At 38.7% G+C, this 16,855-nt stretch overlaps 1 protein-coding gene across 1 annotated transcript in view; it reads right to left on the reverse strand.

Moving 5' to 3' along the window:
- Nucleotides 1-1,096: 1,096 nt before the first annotated feature.
- LOC144297507 (uncharacterized) overlaps nt 1,097-16,855 on the reverse strand; it is a 68,222-nt gene continuing 52,463 nt past the window's right edge. Inside the window, exons 3-7 of the mRNA XM_077871788.1 lie at nt 10,158-10,221; nt 7,470-7,597; nt 4,316-4,342; nt 1,675-2,518; nt 1,097-1,221 (exon numbers count right to left, since the gene is read on the reverse strand). Of these exons, the coding sequence (XP_077727914.1) occupies nt 1,097-1,221; nt 1,675-2,461 (912 nt within the window). The 5' untranslated portion in view covers nt 2,462-2,518; nt 4,316-4,342; nt 7,470-7,597; nt 10,158-10,221. The remainder of the gene's footprint in view (nt 1,222-1,674; nt 2,519-4,315; nt 4,343-7,469; nt 7,598-10,157; nt 10,222-16,855) is intronic.

Consider the following 16,855-nt stretch of genomic DNA (forward strand, 5'->3'; position numbering starts at 1 on the left):
TCAGTTGGCTAAGTGTCTGCCTTTGGGTCAGGTCATGATCTTAGGGTCCCGGATGGAAGCATACTTGACCTACATTATTACATTAGTTTTCAGTGTACAAGATAGTGATTCAGCATTTCTATACATTGTGAAGGTTCACCAAGAATATTGAGTTACCATGCACAACAAACAAAATGGTTGCATATTCTTAACTGCTGTCCTGTGTTCCTTATGTATATCTTTTCTCCCTGTACCTTATTTATGTTATAAATGTATTCTTGCACCTTACATCTGCTTTTCACTCCTATTTGACCATGCTTCCATCCCCTGCCTTCTGGTAGGCAAAGGATAATTAGTTCTGTTTTGTTTTGTTGGCTCATTCGTTTTGTCTTTTGGATTCCATGTATGCATGAAATCATATGGTATTTATCTGTCTCTGGTTGACTTCTTTCAGTGACCATTACACTCTCTAGATCCATTTGTATTGTGGCAAATGGCAGGATTTCCTTCTTCCTTAGAGTGAGTAATATTCCATTGTGTATGCGTACCACATCTTTACCCATTCCTCTATTCAGGGCCATGAGGGCTGCTTCCACAGCTGGACTCTCATAAATAATGATGCAGTTAACATTAGGGGTGCATATATTTGCAAAATAGTGTTTTCACTTTCTTTCAATAAATACCCGAAAGGCAAGTGCTGTATTGCATTGTAGTTGTATTTGTAACTCTTTGAAGAATCACCATGCTGTTTTTTATAGTGGCTGTGCCAGTGTGCATTCCCACAAACACTGCACAGTGTTTCCTTTCTACACACCCTCACCTCATAATAGAACTTACATACATTGAAGGACTACCAGAAGTCAAAGGAGTTCATGAGGTAATTCTCTCTGTGTCTAAGCTAAGAAAAGGATGTGTACATTGCTCATCTGAACATGACAAACTCCCTTACTGGTCTCAAGGATAAAATGTTTCTGCTTTGTAATATTGGTGGGAGTGAAGTCCCCACAAAATTATTAAAATCAGAGCTAGATAAATCTGCACAATACACAACATTAGGAGTCTTTCAGGGCTGTATCTTCCAACCTGCCCTTCTTGTCCTCTAACCAAGAACCGTGACTTAGAAGGAAAACAAGAGCCAGGACTTTAATGCTGATGACTTTATTGATGAATTGAAGTCAGAGAAAGGAAAGGCCATGATGACACGACTGAAAAGTCCATGGTCACCAGTTGAGCTCTCAATTTCTAAAACAAAGAGAAGAATTTTAGACAGAAATATTTGTTAGGCCTGAAATTGATCCATGTCAGTGTTTCTCCTAGTGGGTACTAGAGGACATTACAAGCATCATGTTAAGGGAGAGAAGTAGGATGTCAGAGGAACAGGCCAGGAGAGAGTAAAGGGAAGAGAAGAGAGGAGAGAAGAAGAGGACAACAGGGAAGCTAGAAATGGGAAAGTTATAGGCGAATATAAGAATGAGCATGAAAATAAAACAAATTGTTTGAAGGAAAGAACACTTGATTGTAAAAGGAGGAGAGATTTTAAGGGTTAGCTTAGGGCAAGGAGAGTCATAGCATGAACAACAATTTTAAGAGAGATTGAAGTGAAAATTTAACTAAGACAAAAGAGAAACAAGAAAAGAGAATTAGGAAATATCAAAAGAAATTCAGAAGATTATTGAATAAGAATGGAATTAATACCTAGAAAATCACAGGAGGTCCTCTTTACTTGGTTTTTCTTGTCACTGTCCACCATGCTGGCCACCTGCACCCTGTTGGCCTCCTGGACCCTGTGGGCCACTTGGACCACCTTGGGATCCTGGACGCTGTTGGCCACCTGGGCCCTGTTGGCCTGCTGGACCCTGTGGGCCACTTGGACCACCTTGGGATCCTGGATGCTGTTGGCCATCTGGACCTTGTTGGCCTGCTGGACCCTGTGGGCCACTTGGACCACCTTGGGATCCTGGACGATGTTGGCCACCTGGCCCCTGTTGGCCTGCTGGATGCTGTGGGCCACTTGGACCACCTTGGGCTCCTGGACGCTGTTGCCCATCTGGACCTTGTTGGCCTGCTGGATGCTGTGGGCCACCTGGACCACCTTGGACTCCTGGATGCTGTTTGTCATTTGGCCCCTGTTGGCCTGCTGGACCCTGTGGGCCACTTGGACCACCTTGGGATCCTGGATGCTGTTGGCCACCTGGTCCCTGTTGGCCTGGTGCATGCTGTGGACCACTTGGACCACCTTGGGCTCCTGGACGCTGTTGGCCATCTGGACCTTGTTGGCCTGCTGGATGCTGTGGACCACTTGGACCACCTTGGAGTCCTGGACGCTGCTGGCCACCTGGGCCTTGTTGGCCTGCTGGATGCTGTGGGCCTCTTGGACCGCCTTGGGCTCCTGGATGCTGTTGACTACCTTGAACTTGTTGGCCTGCTGGTCCCTGAGCGCCACCTGGACCATCTTTGCCAGGTTTGCTGTACTCCGCTCCATATCCTTCTTCAGGTTTCACTTGTGATTCCTCTGGGTTTTCTTTCAACAATTCATCATCTATTTAGGGAAGAGAACACAAATTCAGAAAGGAACAAGTGAAAAGAAAGTTTAGCTACAAACTACAAGGAGACATGCACAGAAGTACAAAGCCAAAATGGAATTAGAAATAAGATATAAGGAGACCCCAGGTGACTCAGCAGTTTAGCACTGCCTTCAGCCCAGGGCCTGATCCTGGAGACCCGGGTTTGAGTCCCATGTCAGGCTCCTTGCATGGAGCCTGCTTCTCCCTCTGCCTGTGTCTCTGCCTCTCTGCCTGCCTGCCCTGCCCTCTCTCTCTGTGTGTCTCTCATGAATAAATAAAATATTAAAAAAGAAAATTTAAAAAAAAGAATTAAATAAGATATAACTGGTGTCTGTGGTACTAGGTAGTGACCAGGGACTAGATCTCAGAAGAGAAGAGGCAATAAGATCCTGGCTTTGTGACAGTGCATGCACTTGGGTTAGCAATGGTCCAACAATCCTGGAATATCCTCCCTGCCCTATCATCTGTCACCTTCTAAAAATTGTGAAGTCTGTGGCAAAAAAAGTATAAATAAAGCCTACCCTTTAGTGTTTCCTTTTGCACATTTCTGGTACCTATAATGGAGTATAAAACCTCTGCATCTCTCTCTCTCTCTCTCTCTCTCTCTCTTTAGAAACCTCTAACACCTCATGCAGGTCTCTCAAGCTCACAACCCTAAGTTCAAAAATCACTTGATCTACCAACTGAGCCAGTGAGCCCCTTCCACAATTTTAAGTATTTTTTATGAGTAATCCCTCACTGTCTGTGGCATCTTTTTTCATTCATTTCTTCATTTTCTCCTAGCTATCTCTCTTATCATCGCTCTCCTCAGGATTAATATAGACTTTATTGAATGCCCAAGAAGTATAATTGCACCTTTTGCAGATGCTAAGATTCCAAGCTGAAAAGACATAGCCTGTGCTCTCAGGCCACTTACTCCTTATTGTTGTCACATTAGCAAAGAAATTGATGCATCACTTTGGTTTTCAAAGATCTCTCTGTTGCCCATAGATTAAATATCAAATTGACTTTGCCATTTGTTAACACCCTTCACACGATGAAACTAACCCACATCGCCAGCTCTATCTTCTTAGATTCACTTCAACCTGACTGATTATTCAGTGTTCCTAGATTATTGACAATAATATGGAGAGATTTAGCCTTGGATTTCACTCTGCTTTCCCCTGGGCCTCCCCACTCCACAGTCCAGACCACCTGGCATATCCAGTATGCCTCTCCTCTTTTCTCCCTGTTCTGAGCCCTGAAATACCTTCTTTTGCCCCAGTTTTGACTGTGATCCTTGTTATGTGCAAGATAATCTTCCATTGGATTCTGTGTTCCTTAATGATAGGAACAATATTTCATTTACTCTGCAGCCTTTATACCAAGTACAGGATCCTGTCATGGTTATTATCAAGTATTCCATTTTATTGACTCAGTGATGGGATAGAGCATGTGGATAATGAAAGCATTTCTTTGAGGAATCCTCAAATAGGCATGTTCAGAAGGAAAGCAATGACCACACTGTCTAGAGCTGAGAGAACTCTTAAAATGAATGCAAATCTTTACCCTCTACAAACGATTTTTCCCCCTTGTTTGGTCTTTTTGTAATGTTGAACTATTAAGATAAAACTATAGAGTATGATGGTTGAAAAAGGAATTATTCAAGGTAAAGCATGATTGTTCAAAGTAAAAAAAATTCATAGGCCTTTTGGATTATTTTTATTTACCCGGAGTTCCTAGAATCCATCTAGAAAATTCTAAATAAGCTGATTGAGTAAAAAATAACTCACCTACTAATTGGAGTGTCTCATCTTCCTCTTGAGGGGTTTCCACAAAGAAAGAACAAACAGTGACATATGAAATGATCTCATAATCTGAACTGAAGGGTCATTGACAAACTAGGAACTGGGGAAAATCATTAAACTTCCAAAGGTTTTCATTAAGCACAAAATGCTTCTTTGATATATACTCAATTTTGCCACTTCTTTGAGGGCATGACTTAAAATTCATTACCTACCCATGTACTCTAGTCTTTTTTTATCCTCCATTTACACACATTTTTACCACATCATTTAAACTGACTTCATTTTTTTTTCATTTGAAGTGTGTACCATTAATAGTGGCTTCAAAATTCACCTAATGTAAGAAAACCTAGATAAACAGGTATCAAGGCTTCAATAACAAGGCATTAAGCATTAGTGTTGTAAATGAATAAGGTGGAAGGGTAAGGTTACTAATTAAACAGCTACAGCACTTGGGTGAAATTACACAGTATCTTTCTGATTCAAATTAGTTAAATGTTAGTACAGATAATTTCCCTACAAAAATAAGGCATTTGTGTTATTCAATCATTAGTCATTGTTTGTAGAAGGGTGTAGAAAAAAACTCGTACAGGTGATTGGGGGTGTCGTGTTCTGCTGACTTTCAGGTACTGTTTAGGTTTTTGACACAAGAGATTCCCAAGAGAAAAGGAAGGATGAAGCCCTATCTTACAATATGACTGAAGCCCCTGGAACCTAAAGGCTTGTTATTCCTTTCCTAGATTCAGTTTTGAGCACTCTCAAGAGACAAAACACTAAGCATAAATATAACATATGATATGTTCTAAAGAGAAACAGAAAGGATTGTGTCCTTCAACAAGATTTTTATCTGGGTCTTTTAGAACTTGGGTTAAAAAAAAAAGAAATCAATAAGTTTTAATATACTTTGATAAAACTCCACCTCTACATTTTAGAAAGACAAGTAACTTGAGATGGAAGGAGTTAAGAAAATGCCTAAGAGAACCCAAAATAATAATGTTTGGATACAATGGAACAACATTTCCCAAACTAGAAAACTAGTACAGATCATTGGTTCTGAAACAGAAATGACAGAGTCATCTAAGTTTTACCCATTACACAGGATGCATAATGAAGAGCTGCAATCCTTGTAAGATGTCGCTGAGGTTATGTGACCTCTTGCAACAGAGAAAATTTGAGAAGGGAAACTGACTACAACATGTAGCTTCCTGGCTACACTAACATGATTTCATTATTCCAGAAAATTCTTGCCCAGAAAGAGAAATGATTCCGATACTTATCATTTACTTCAGAATTGCCTCAAAATCATTTAAACAAACATTAATCTGTTCAGCTTGTTAATGGTATCAACTGTTTCTTCTCCAAGACTCTTGCCATCACCTCAGCTCATTTGGCCCCTAAACTCTTAAATCATGGACCTTACTCATCCCGAAAAAAGCTCTCCTTAAAGTAGACCCTAAAACCTTATCTGTAAAGATCCCAACTTACCTTTTTTCCCCAGAGACTCTCTCCCTTACCAAAGGTAGAATAAACTCATGTTAGCCTTAATGACAAAATTTTGGTGGTATATTCTGAGCATCTTCCCTTTAGAATTCTCTTAAGCTCTATTTTACTAGTTAAGTTACTCAAGAGTTTGAGAAATCTTTATGCAATACTCAGAGGAACATAGCACTGCAGTTTATTGAGTGTAATGCTGCCATTGGAAGTAGGTGAGTTCGGGATGGAGGTTAAGAAGCAAACCAATATGGGAACAAGAAGAGATGGGGGGCAAAGAAATATATGTGTTTAATAGGGATATTAACTTGAAAATAGTTGGCATACTGCAGACAATTCAGTCATTTCTGATGGAGTAAAAGCTAAAACAGAGTTCACAGGATTAGATACAGAAATCATGGGCTTGAAAGCTGACAAGGTTGAGTCTATAACTCAGCTTTCTCACTCTCTAATCATGAATGTTCTGCAGAATATTTAGACTCCAAAGCTAGGGTTCAAGTGTCAACTGTGAATAAAAATATGTACTTCAAAATGTTGCAGTGAATAATGAATGACATAAAATACATACAAGATAAGGCATAAATTAAATTCCCCGTACAGACTATTTAAAAAGGAAAACAACTCTCTTCTCAGAATTTTACTGTTATTTCCCACCTAATATCCAAACTACCACAAAACAGAGAGAGATAAACTCAAAATAAGGTTATAAAAATAACCACTTATAGATCCTTTGTAAAGTGTCTATGCCTTTCAGAAAAGTCAGCAACTACCTTTTTAGAATTTTGAGCAGCAACTTTGTCTCAGCAGATGGCAACAGATTTAAACTCAAATAATCCATGAGCATTTCATGTCTTTAGATTCCAAGTTTTTGAATTAGACTGTCTCTATACAATGACAATACATTTAATTAGAGAATATCATTTTTTTTCAATTTGTCATTCTTTGTTTTAGAAGAGGCCAATATCTGGTTGTTGGCAGCCATTGAAATACTTATCTGGATTTTGACTTTATATCTGAATATTTGGTACCCCTAAGATATGCTATCCATCTTTTCTGATTAAAAGAGCCATGATCCATAAAGAATTAAACTTTCTCTTTTATTGTGTACACATTCTCCCAGCATTGCCTGAAAGTACCCATTTCTAGGACTTTTGAGATTTCCTATAAATGCATGCCTGCCACATGGTTCCCTAAGCAGACATAGAAGTATTCAAAAAAATCATACAATGGAGAAAATGAATAGGACCTACTAACTATCAATATTATGAGGGATAAAGAAAATTTAACACAAATTTTTAATATTTGTATATGGCCAATGTTCAAAAATAAAGGAATTGATCTATCTAGGTGAATTTTAGAACATTCAATCAATTTAGATTATTTTTTTTCACACAAAGAGTGAATAAGTGGAAGTCCAAACTTCCAAAAACAGCAAAGGTCACAACATGAAGATATTGACTTGACACTTAGGCCTAGGACTTCAGAGAGATACTTGCAATCAGTGGAAAATAGAAACTAATGTTTTCTCCACTTTGATGAACCTATTCTTGGAATATCAAGCACTTGAATTGTTAGAAAGGTCAATTCAACCTTAATCTTCTCCAAGAATGTTACCCGTGTGCTTGCATGATCTTCTATCTCCCCAACTTACCTTCATCGATGCCCTGAGCAGAGCCCAAGGCCAGCAAAGCCATTGACAGCAAGAGCAGTAGCATCTTGGTAGGAATCATGATGTCTGTCTCTCCCTCTCCTGATGTTGCAGGAAACTCAGACACACTCCTGGACAATGTAAATTAATTTATCACTAGCTGTGCTCAGACACTGAGTTTGTTAAAAAGGTGGGGACTCAAAGGAGTACAATCCTTTGTGTCCAGCATACTCCATAAAATTTTATCAGGGGCAAAAATTCTTTCTTTGGCCATAAATTGAAGAAGTAACAAGACTTTTCTGATCACTCTTAGCAAAGTACCTGGCTAATTATGAGCCAGTTGGGGATAAAAATATTCCCTCCGTCCACATAAATTCAGCCGTTACTCTTTCTGAAAATTCAGTTTGCTTTTGTAAGATGTGAAAGATACGCTCCCTGTACTGGAAGGAAGGAAGACATTCTTTTGTTTTTTTTTTTTTTTTAGGAAGACATTCTTATCACCAAAGACAGGGAATTTGAGACTGAGCAGTCTGTTTAAGCAAACCGTGTTCAACTAGTCTTTATCTTCCTATTTGCTTCTTCACCACTGATGTCTTGTAGCCCACACTCGTCTGTCTTGTGGATTCCTTACAAATGTATTGTTGGTCTAAAGGATATACAAGCTTCCTGCTCTGCTCACTCCTATAGCTCTTCCTTCCCTCTTGAGGCTTCTGAAACATCAAGAAGTTGCACATAAATGATAGGCTGAATGGTATAGTGCCTCAGAGGAAATGGGGAGTCCTTCTTCTACAGACCACTGGCAAAAGTTGGCAGATATGAAAGAATAAAATGAAAAAGAGGTCTGAACATGGAAAAAAATGAAACACTTATCCACCATCAAACAAGTGTGCAATTACTTCTACCTGAACTTCATATCCCTCCCAGCATCCACTACCACCTAGGTGTGATTCTCCTGCATCTTGCATGATGCTAGGATGCCACGCTATGGTCATTGTTTGAATCACTTCTGTACTATCTGCTTTATACATGATGTATGGATGTTCAGTTATCAATTGCAAGAGTTCTCATGGTCTTACTAGTTTGTTCTTAACATGACTTCTTATTTGAAGTTTCTTTTTAAAAATATATAACATGAAAACAAAAAATAAGGCAAAATAGACAATGCAATGGACAAAAAAGAATAGGAGGTAAAGTATAAGAATAAAATAATGGGTGATGAGATCTACACCTATAATTGGAAATTTCAGTTGGCTACTTTGTAATAACATCTGAGGTTAACTTGTAGAGTAAATTAACTTTTAATGTGATAGAGGTTCTATGTTAAAAAGAAATACCACATTTTAAAATAGTGGAATTCATAAGGATAAAGAGGTTCAGATAAGATACTGCAATAGGTATTATCAATCTGTTCCAATCACTTCTTTTTTCATACTCATTCTGTAGCACACACGGTATAATTACTGCAAGCCTAGCTATAGGAGAGTCATTCAATCACATAGACTCCATTTTCGGTCCTTTCTCCTTGCCCTTCTTAATCTCTTCTTATTTTATTCTAACAACTTACCTTGGCCTTAGGACCCCAATGCCATATCATATGTGTCACTTATTTCTATCAGATAATCTAGCAGTAAAATGTTGAACTTAGCACTTCTTTATACACTACTCTACTAAATATATTAAGTCTTACTCTAAATGAAGATAGTCTGTTCCAGAAATAAGCCACATACCACATTTCCTTTGTATCTTCTATAGGAATATATCTTTAATTTAAAGCTCATAGTTTGATGAAGGCTGAATTTCTAAAATTATATTTCAAACAACAATTTCAACAAATATATTAAGTATATTTGCAAAAATTTATTTTTATTGATCAATTTGATGAGGGTATCAACATGAACCCTTGTGTTTTGATTGATTAGTACAATGACCTTTGAGAAATACTATCCAAAATAAAACAAATTGCTCCCTAAAATTTCAAGAGCATATAACTAACATAAGTGGGCAAAATTCTTAGGCGGAGGTAAGAGTAAGTTTAGAAATGTTAATCTGTGGGACTCCTGGATGGCTTAGCGGTTGAGGGTCTGCCTCTGGCTCCGGTGTGATCTTGAGGTCCAGGGATTGAGTCCCACATTGAGCTCCCTGAGAGGAGCCTGCTTCTCCCTCTGCCTATGTCTCTGCCTCTCTTTCTCTCTCATGAATAAGTAAATAAGCAAGTAAATAAATAAATAAATAAATAAATAAACAAACTGTTCTACCGGTTAGAATAAGTGATTTTCAAAAAATTGAGAGAAGGATCAACAGATTTAAAGAACGTAGATGAAGTGAAATCATGGTTAAACAAATTATCTGCTGGGGAAAATATTCCTCATCATACCTCTTTTGAATTGAGATGATATATTGGTCTAATGCTGCTACTTGTTCTATCATTGCTCACCGATAAAGAGAGCAAAGGTAATGACTGAGAGACAGAGTAGTCACTAAAATGTCTGCTCATCCATATTTACTTACCTTATATCATATCAAACTTACCAAGCTTGGTCTTTTACCTTTTACTGGGCTGTGCTCAATTCCAAAAGAATCGTGAAGAAGCAGAAGCAGAAGGAGAAGAAAAAGCAGCAGCAGAAGAATGCAAGAAGAAGAAAAGGTAAAGAAGAAGAAGTAGAGGATGAGAAAAGGAGAAGAGCTACTTACCTTTAAATTATAGGTGTAGTCTTCTTCTTGTGGAGAAATCCGGAGTTTCTCACTTATATAGCTCCTAAAGAACAATAAGAGTATTGCTGTTACATAGGAAGAACCTCTAGTCTTTCATTGGGTTGCTTCAAGCAGAACATTTCCTCTATAGGATTTATCACTAATCTCATTGTTTTCCTATTGCTGAATGGTCAAATGGTATCAGGTCTTCCACTGCCTTCCTTAACTGTGACGAGTTTGACAAATAATGAAAGGTTAAGAAAATGCAAATGCAATTGCTTGATGACACAGGAACTACTTTTGAGGGGAGGATTTAGGAGAACATTTTGATTTGCCAATAGAGCCAAGGAATGAGTAAGTAGCGCCAAGTCAAGAGTCGACAAAGGAGATTCCATCTTTTCATACTATATCTACTTTAAGAATTAATTTAGTTCATAGAGAATTAATGATTGGAGAAAATTTATGACACGAAATTCCCTTAGCAAAAATGTTGCAAGTCAAGAGTTGGACATTGTAGAGAGGGTCCAGGAAACCATTTGGTGGAGGATGGCCTTTTCCAGAGCACATTCGAAGGGAAGTTAAAACAAACTAACTTCCATGGAAGGGACGGGCAGAGTTAAAAAATTAAATAGAATTAAATTAAATTAAATTAAACATGACCTTTCATTTTTCTTGCACAAACATAAAAGGTCAAGTCCAATGATATCAGTGAACTTAGGACTTGGTTTCTCCACTTATTGTCCTTTGGAAGTTGACCATTAAAACCTGAAGAGCTGATGATGTGGAATGAAAAACAAATGTCAACATAACAATCCCAATTAAAAATATTTTTCATGTCAAAAAAAAAAAAAGCTAAAGAGGTGAATGAAATGCTTGCTGAAGAAATGCCAGTGTCACATGCTAGGAGTCTGAACAAAATTTCCAAGGATTAAAATGGCTATTTTATCAGTGGTCTGTGGAAAATTACAAAAAAAGAACAAAATACAAAAAAATCCAAACAACAAAATTCCAAACTATTAGGCTTGCACTAGGAAAATGACTAATTGGAAGAATACACCAAGCAAGGAGGGTCCTTTGTTTCTAAGGAGTACAATAGAGGGGCTACATTTGTGCCCTGAACACATGTGATTTCAAAATCTGTCTTCCTCTCTTATTAGTTGTATAATCTGGGCAAAAGTTTCATCTCACTAAGATTCATTCTTTTTGTCTATAAAAGAGAAATAGGAGAAATTAGCTTACAGTGTTTCTGTGAGACTTAAGAGAGATGGCAAATACACAGTGCTTATCCAGACCTACCAGTACAGTAAAGAGTGTGACTGATGAGGAGGAGGAGGATAGTCACATGATGTTACTTAGAACAGAGGAATTCTTGCTTTGGTGTTACCAGATGTATGAAAGAGGGGATTACCTCTCATCTACTGAGCCCCTAACAGATTATGTGTGGGGTGGGGATGGGTGAGTGGGGAGTGGAGTTGTTAAAAAGTCATGAAGACAACTGAAACGAAGATGTGAGGCAAAGCAATAAAGATATATTGAGGGTAGGGCTGGTTTTGGCAGAGAAGAATCAGATCTCCTACAGGAAGTGACATTGCAGTTGTGCAGGGAAGAATTTCTTCTGCCCTTCAGTATCCTTTTGGCTGAACTAAGAATAAAATGTATGTTGTAACTCAGGCCCCAGTGTGCAAGAGCACATGGCTGAAGGGACTCCAAAACAGATCAGGTTAGGACACTTGCCCTGACAAAATCCAAAGGCATAGAAACAAGTGCTCATGAAATAAGAAAGGAATTGATTGCAGTGAGGCCAACCCTGGGAAGACACAGGCCAATATCTCAGAGACTGTCTCCAGGTGCTGATACAATTTCTTGGTTCATAGGAGGCAAATGTGGGGCAAAGGTCAGAGGTCATGTGTGTAGGCAGTAAAGGTCAGTTCAATCATTGTCTGGGGGTCAATCATGCAGGGTCTTTCTAGCATTTCTAGGGCTGGGGGTAATTTCTGTTCTCATCACCGGATGCTTTGCATACAGAGTCTTTGCCTGGTATAAGATATGCTGTAAAGATTAAATCTGTTAGAAAATACAGATTATGAACAGAACTGAGGTAAAGTCTTTCCACATGAGACAGATTAGCAGGAGAAAATAAAATTTTATTTTCTACATATGGGGAATCTACACAGACAGGAGAGTTCCAAAGACAGGCAAAATAAGGTATACATGGCATTCTGAACTAAGAAGGGTGTAGGGGTCTGGGACTCCAAAGGGAAAGAGTTCAATTTACAGGAAGATGAAAAAGACTAAGTGTTTGGCAAACAAATGTTTGAGCCACTCAGAAACAATAGGACATACAGGACTTTGATCAAGCAGGCTTCTGGGGTTCCTCTCTGTCTACCATAGCTAGGTATGTACTGATCTAACTCAGGTGATAGCTCTCCTGCTGGAGCAAGTCCTCATCTCGATTTTTCTTAGCCAGTTGAGGGGAAGGTAAAGAGCTTTTCCTGAATCTGTGGAGTCTTGAATCCTTTGTAACTCAAAGATCATGTTCATGCCAAAGATTTTTCTCTTTGGGTGGTCTGCCCTGGTCCTACACAGGCAACTCTCTTTCTGTTTCTATCTTTTAAAAAAGATAAGGGCAGAAGTTAGGAAACAGGATTGTTAGCATCAACAAGTGTGTAAAGTGAGGTGGGCAGCTGGTGGTAGGTCACAGGGGCAGCTGCAGGAGTGACTGGAGAGCTTTAGAGATCAGCGACCAAGTGAACATGTTGGTATGTTTCAAGTAATAGAAAGTAGGCCCAGTAGGTAACTGAAGAACCGTTTTTAGAATCATGGACCCATTCCACACTGTGGTTTCCCTACCATCTTTCCTTAAATTCTGTATTCTTATATTGATGTGGCCCTTTACATGAATTCCTTTTTTTTTTTTTATAAATTCTTTTTTAAATTTTTATTTATTTATGATAGTCACACAGAGAGAGAGAGAAAGAGAGGCAGAGACACAGGCAGAGGGAGAAGCAGGCTCCATGCACCGGGAGCCCGACGTGGGATTCGATCCCGGGTCTCCAGGATCACGCCCTGAGCCAAAGACAGGCGCTAAACCGCTGCGCCACACAGAGATCCCTCTTTACGTGAATTCCTATGGCTATCTTAAAAGCTTAATAGAAATATCTATTTCTACCTTTTCATTTCCTTTGCTGTTTTAAATGGCAACATTTTTTTAGTCTTACCTGTGCCATGCACTGTGTGAAGGACTTTATAAGCTTATCTCATTCAATCCCTATCAAAATATTATAAGTATGCCCTACTATTTTTCTCATTTTGCAAATAAGAAACCTAAAACCTATGCAAGGTCCAGCATAGAAAGATTAGTGGGACTCAGAGGGTCCATTTCAAGGTTTATAATCATCTTAGCCCTCTCTTATTCTGGTTATGATGGATTCCTGATTTACTTAAAAATGGATAGAAGATAAGTTGGAAAACCATAAGGAAAAGAATACTAGCATTTTTAAGCTGCTACTATATGCAAGGCTTTGCTAGCTCAGGTAGGCCTTGTAAAAACCACAACAGTTCAGTGAAATGTTCCTCATTTGATGGATAAGGAGACTGAAGCTCAGAATCATCCAAACGTGTGATGTAGTCATCACTACAAGACAAATAAAAAAAATAAAGGAATCCAAGATATTTATGGTTCACTAAACTTCCTTCTCTTCTGTATAATACCCACAGCTTTCCAAGACATAATTCTGAATTTCCACTTCACTTTCTTCTAAGTTTTTTTTGTTTATTTATCTATCTAGTTTCTACCCCATGGGTGGGCTCACACTGACCACCCCCAGGTCAAGAGTCATCATACTCCCCTACTGAGCCAGCAAGTCATGCCCCACCTCCTGTTTCTGAAAGAGAGACTCAGTATTGGTCTGTGAGGGTTTTCCCTGAATCTGACACAATTTGATTAAAAAATTATTTAAAGCTTTGTCTAGAAACTTGTAAGTGCTCTTTACTTAACATCCCAATAGTAGAAGTAAACCCAGAAATAGATGGAGGAGAAAATCACCAGCCTTGCTTAATACCCTGTATATCCAAGGCCAATTTAAAAGAGCCCATCACTCTAAGAAACAGCCTTTTGGGGTGGTAGGAATGGGAACTTTTGTGGAAATGGGACTCTTCCATTTCAAACTGAATCCTCAAATTTCCCTCTCCTGAAACGTTACTGCTCCAAGGACACCCTTTGGTATGGAAATTTGAGAACAAACTGCGGGCTTTACCCATGGAAAATCAAACACATGTTTTCTAAACTGATTTCTACCACTTGGGGTATGTTTAGAAAATAATACTTTTTCTGATGTATATGATGAATGTGTCTATAACAAAATAAAACCAGTTATCCTCAACAGGATGTGGTTCTTTCATTTTCTCCTTTAAAACGTAAATGTCTAAATCAACTTTATGAATCTAAATTTAATCATAATTTGAAGTTACAATGAATATCAGAGAATATTTTTCCTATATTTAATTTTAATGTGAAGACAGTGAAGTGAAACTCAGAGTGTATTAATGATTCTTCCAAATTCATATTACTCATTATGGGAGAAAACTCAGAAGTCAAAACTGGGTCTTGACTCCCGAGAAAGCTTTCTTTCTGTGTACCTTATATATTTATGACAATTTGCAATAGGTGTTACTATAGCCCTTTGGGGGTCTTTTGTCCTGAGTGCTTCCTTGAATACAAAGCCTGGGGATCCCTGGGTGGCGCAGCGGTTTGGCGCCTGCCTTTGGCCCAGGGCGCGATGCTGGAGACCCGGGATCGAATCCCACGTCGGGCTCCCGGTGCATGGAGCCTGCTTCTGCCTCTCTCTCTCTCTCTCTCTCTGTGACTATCATAAATAAATAAATAAATAAATAAAAACAAAGCCTGTACACTGTTCTCTCTCATTCAGATAAAAAAGGTTAAGTGTCCATCACAGCCCTTAAGAATAGTATACAGAATTTTGGTTTCTGAATACAGCAAAAAGTTGTGCAGAGTTACTAGAAATCATAAAACATTAATTGACAGAGACAAAAGTGCTAATCAGAAAACAAAAAAGTGAAGATATTTGTGAGTCTTTGGGAAAAGCTCATCTCCTGAAGTTACAGAAACTCATTCAAAACACCAATAAAAGTGAAAAAACCCATATAATAAAAGGTAAAGGATCTGAACAGATGCATCAGAAAAAGGAAATCCAAAGGCCAGTAACATCAGAAAGCATGCTCATCTTTATTAATCATCATGGAAATGTAAATGAAATAAATAAGTCAGATAAGCTTTAAAAGAACAGAGGCATATCTTTTTTTAAAAAGGAAAGGAAGCAGAACACTGGAAATCCAGTCTGGTTCTTCAGGACGGGAGTTGGAACAGGTATATTTCTGCTGCTGCTGAAGGAGTACAATACACTCAAGGCCTGAGAAACATCAGAAGCTAGAAAAAAGCATGCTTGGTGAAAGGAAAGGGCTTATAGGAAGGGATCTCCTGTTTCTCATCTAGTCCTTGAGGCACTGACTTTGCTCCCCATACATCAAGAGCTTCAAGAATCAACTGACAAGTCCTTTAGCTTCACTGAGGAGGCAGTCACCAAGAATGTTCATATGTACAATGGTATCAAGCTGTAGACTTGGATCTGTGCACTAGACTGAGTGTAAGTTACTCTTCAACAGAAAGAGAAGTTGGTTAAAAGCATAAAGTAAGAGTAATTCTCCAGCTGCAGTAACCTTGAGCTCAAGAAAGAAGCATCCTCCAGGGACAGGATTCATGGGCCTAAAGAATTTCACTCTAGGAAATAACAGTGACAGACACAGTAATAAAGGGCTGAGAGGTTTGAGGCTCCTACTGGGGATGAAGACATACATCATTCAAAGCAGAAAACTTCATGAAGAGTAAGGATGTTTAGAGTTCTTTTGCGCATAAGAGAGTCCTGTTTAAAACAATCCTGTAGGAGCCACTGGGGCCTGAGTCTGTGAAGCATCTGACTTCTGATTTTGGCTCAGGGAATGATCTTAGGGTCATGAGATCCCACCTCCCTGTGGGGCTTTATGCTCAGCAGCTTGAGATTCTCTCCCTCTGCCCCTCCCTCTTGCTCCTGAGCTCTCTCTCTCTGTCTCTCCCTAAAATAATAAAGAAATCTGTAAAAATTCTTGTGAAAGAACTCAGACCACACTTAATTTGTGATGCTAGGACTGTGAGATACAACAAGGAAATGGAAATTCAGAGGCTTCTCATAAAGTAATGGGAAAGAGTAATTTCTGAAGTAAACTGTAGACAATGTTCCTGAAGTTTTAAAGTTAAAGGTTTGCATTCTGCTCTCTGACAGAGAATCTATAGAGAAAGCATAAGATCTCTGCTAACTTCTTAAAGGAGGGATTTCTTCCGGTGGATAATTAGCTCATGATATGTGGATTGTGCACTTCTGGTAGAATTTGATAGTTGAAGCTCAAAACAGTATTTTTTCCTTTTTTGTTTCATTTTCCATTTTCCCACTTCTGTGACTGGCAATAGTAATGAGGGAAGATTGCTTTTGCTCATTAAATGTTATTGCTCCGGGCTTATCCTAAACTTAAGTCCAGAGACATTTTGTAGTTTTTAATGTGCAATTTTTTTTTTGTTCTTAAGGGAATAAAACATATGAGATGCTGCTGTTGGACAATAAGGGGCTATTTTTCAACTTTAGTGATTC

The sequence above is a fragment of the Canis aureus genome, chromosome 25 (assembly GCF_053574225.1).
Source record: "Canis aureus isolate CA01 chromosome 25, VMU_Caureus_v.1.0, whole genome shotgun sequence".
Taxonomy (NCBI): domain Eukaryota; kingdom Metazoa; phylum Chordata; class Mammalia; order Carnivora; family Canidae; genus Canis; species Canis aureus.